We start from the raw sequence: 3,328 nt of genomic DNA, 5'->3' as shown, positions 1-3,328 counted from the left end.
TCCTGTTGAGTCTGGGTTGATCTTCAGGTCCTTACATGGCGGTTGCTGGTGGTGCGCCTGGTGCGCCTTCTGGTTGTATCTTAGGGGGCCCGGCATCCAATAGGGGAACCCCACAAAATTAACGAGCAGCCAGCATACCTTAGTTATAGCTTGCAGCGGTGCAGCGCAGGGAAACCGATTTTCCCCAACCGATAGCGAAGGGAACTTTGAAGCGGCGATTTTCGGGAATAACACCCGGCACGTCCGTCCTTAACCCTCTATGCGGGCCTGCAGCCCCCGCGCACACCGTACTGCTTGGGTGAAAAAACGAGCTAAAAAATAGATATCCTGCAGCTTAGAGGCAATTCGTAGCCCTGCATTCGCAAAATTGTCGGCGGCTGGGACCGTACGGTGCGATGGGAGATTGACTACCACCCAAGCGAGAGATATCAATCTTTTCTTTCATTGTTAAAAACGACTACATGAATTAGCTCTGTTGCTGTAGTGGAAGCGACAGAGCGATATGTCAGCAAGGTGAGCATTCATGGCGAGGCTGACTGCCACGCTTGCGCACCATCAGCTGTAGTTCGGATCTCACCCAGATGAACATTTTAACAGATCTGATGAGCCCGTAGAGAACGGGGACGATGTGGAGGAGAATTCCGAGGTGCGTCAGCCGCAATTTTACTTGTTTGGAAGATCAAGACATCAGCTCGGGGAGCAATAATGCTTACCGAACAAACGTTCTCTTAACATTGGCGATAAGATTGAATTGGCCTGGCTTACTCGCAGGAGTTCGAGGAGCAAGCCGAGGAGGACGAGTACGAGGAGGTAGAGGAAGAAGCGGTGACGAGGGAGGAATCCAAGAATGGTAAGACTAAATTGTGTTCTTGAACTGCATATGGGCCGACATATTCGTTGGGCGCACCGGCTGTCAAAACGTTCCCCCAACTGCAATCCGGCCGTCGTCTCACAATCCTGCTATTCGCAAAGCCATGTAATTATGCTCCCTTGCTGTGTACTTTACAGCGACATCTTCCGACGCTCCGAGCGCGCCAGCGGCCGCAGCGGCTGCGGTCGCGGGGGGAATGCCATCCCTGCCGGCGCGGCCTAAGGGCGGTCTGGGCGGCCTTCCACCACGGGGTTTACCTGCGCTGTCATCTAAGTCCGCCTCTCCTCAGTCCTCGTCGCCGCCAGCGCCGTCAGCAGGCCCGTCAGCGGCACAGCCCGCTGCTGCCGCCTCCGGCTCCGCTCCCCCCATCGCATCTATGCCGAAACTCCCCCCGCGGCCAGGCGCACCCTCAGGCCTAGGTCTAGGCTTGGGCCTGGGAGCCCGTCCCGCGGCTGGAGCTCCGAGACCACCCTCTGAGGGTGTACCAGCCGCGGCGGCGACTCCAGCCGCCGCTGAAACCGCCCCAGCAGCGGCGGCGGCAGCAGCTCCGCCAGGTGTGCAGCAGCCAGCGGCAGCGGCGGCGGCGGGTCCTGCCGGACTTGGTTTGGGTCTAGGAGGTGCCGCTGCCCAGCGGCCCACTCTGCCGCCGCGGCCGGCCACCGCAGGTACGGCTACGTCGTCAGCAGCGGCGGCGGCGCAGCCTAGGCCGGCTGGGGCCCAATCAGTCGGCGGCGCTGCCGCCGCCGCCGGCGGCGTACGGGCTATGCCCGGCCTGCCGCCACGGCCTGCAGGTACGAGCAGAATAGGGTTTGTTCCCAGTCTTTGGCAGGCCCGATGTGCGTGTTTGTATGTATGTCTGTATGTGTACGGTCTCACCTTGAATGCGGACGGGAGAGAGATAGAGCGTGGGGGGGGGGAAGAGAGCGAAGGGGGGAACGAAACAGCACAGGTAAAGAAGAGCGCGGGGAAAGGAGGTGAGGATAAGCATCTGCGGTGGGGAGGGGCCAAATGTTAGGTTTTATAAATTGTACGTCATTCCGTCGTAGCGTCAATTTCTCTTCAGACTCTTCAACGATCCCTAAGTACGACTACATTACTGTCCAGGGAGGGAGGGAGAGGAATTCTTCGCCTTGAATGTTTTTTTTTTGATAATTGGTTTTTCATCCGTCGGGGTTTTACATGGGCACGTACACATAGGCCTCGGAGGCGCCCCGCCAGCGCCAGCTGCCGCCGCCGCCGCCACGGCCGGCGCTGCTGCGGCTGCCACTCCTTCCATGGACGTGGTGGACCGTACGGAGGACCGCCGCGTGCAGCGTGTGCAGCGTACGGCACATGAGATCCGTGTACGGCTGATTCGTGCCGCCACTCGTCTGGGCCTGTCCCCCCGCTCTGACCAAGTGGCGCAGTTCCTGCAGGTATATGTGTATGTATGTATGTATATACGTATGTATGTAGCTGTTAGCTCGGTGGTGTGCGGTGGAAAAGCATTAAAGGTAGAAAAGTGTGTCGGGTGTATGTACGTCTGTATTTGCATGCGTCCTTCTGCACATGTATGTATGTATGTACGTGGGGGAGGGAGCGTGCGGACAGGGGGAATTGTGTCGATGTAAGTATCCCCATCACCATCATCACCATCAACGTCATCACCACCATCACCATTATCACCATCAACGCCATTATCACCATCAACACCACCATCAACACCACCATCAACACCACCATCAACACCATCACCATTATCACCATCAACACCATCACCACCATCACCATTATCACCATCACAGGCTATCGAGCGGTCCGAGCGCATGGTAGGCGCGCAGCACTACAAGGGCACCCGCCGCGTGGACTTGATTGCGGCGGCGGAGAGGGAGGCTCGGGAGCTGGACTCCAGGGAGCCCCCCCACAGCCCCATTGCGGGACTGAGACTCAAGATACTGGTGCTGGGGATGACTGGTGGGTGCGGAGGGGGGGAGCGGGGGGGGGGAGGGGAGGGGTTCATCTAGGACGGGGGGCTTCTTTCCAAGGTTGCAATGTTACACACACACTCACACACACACGCGCGCACGAACGTTAGACTCTCCAGCACTTTGGTACGTTGGACGTGTCGGCAGTGTTGGCTCCTTGTCTTTAGCACACACACACACTCAACACCCCGCTTCCCCTTTTCTCCTCCCCCTCACCCCCATTTCTTTCATCCCTCCCTCCCCCCTCTCTCTCCCCCGCCCTCTCCCCCGGGCCCTTAGGTACGGGCAAGAGCGAGCTAATCAACTCGCTGCTGGACCGCCCCGCCTCCTCCCGCACCAGCCCCTTCCGGGAGGCGACGCGGCGGGTTCGTGTCATCCGGGGCCACCATAACGGCATCCCCCTCACCTTCATCGACACACCCGGGCTGCACGCCTCGGTCTCCTGTACGGCAGAGAACAAGGCCATTCTAAGGAGCATCAAGGCGGCGTACAA

General features: G+C 59.0%; 1 protein-coding gene across 1 annotated transcript; it reads left to right on the top strand.

Annotated features, from left to right (window-relative positions):
- Window positions 1-502: 502 nt before the first annotated feature.
- Window positions 503-3,306, top strand: VOLCADRAFT_92854 (uncharacterized protein; the record flags this gene model as incomplete). The annotated part of the gene is made up of 9 exons (XM_002952230.1): window positions 503-513; window positions 598-646; window positions 772-850; window positions 1,009-1,536; window positions 1,663-1,707; window positions 2,069-2,286; window positions 2,656-2,824; window positions 3,115-3,200; window positions 3,289-3,306. The coding sequence occupies 9 exons, from the start codon at window positions 503-505 to the stop codon at window positions 3,304-3,306; spliced, it is 1,203 nt and encodes a 400-aa protein (XP_002952276.1).
- Window positions 3,307-3,328: the final 22 nt, after the last annotated feature.

This window comes from Volvox carteri (assembly GCF_000143455.1).
Source record: "Volvox carteri f. nagariensis unplaced genomic scaffold VOLCAscaffold_28, whole genome shotgun sequence".
Classification (NCBI taxonomy): domain Eukaryota; kingdom Viridiplantae; phylum Chlorophyta; class Chlorophyceae; order Chlamydomonadales; family Volvocaceae; genus Volvox; species Volvox carteri.
The sequence above is the reverse complement of the archived record's forward strand: the minus strand, read 5'-3'. Positions and strand labels throughout refer to the sequence as shown.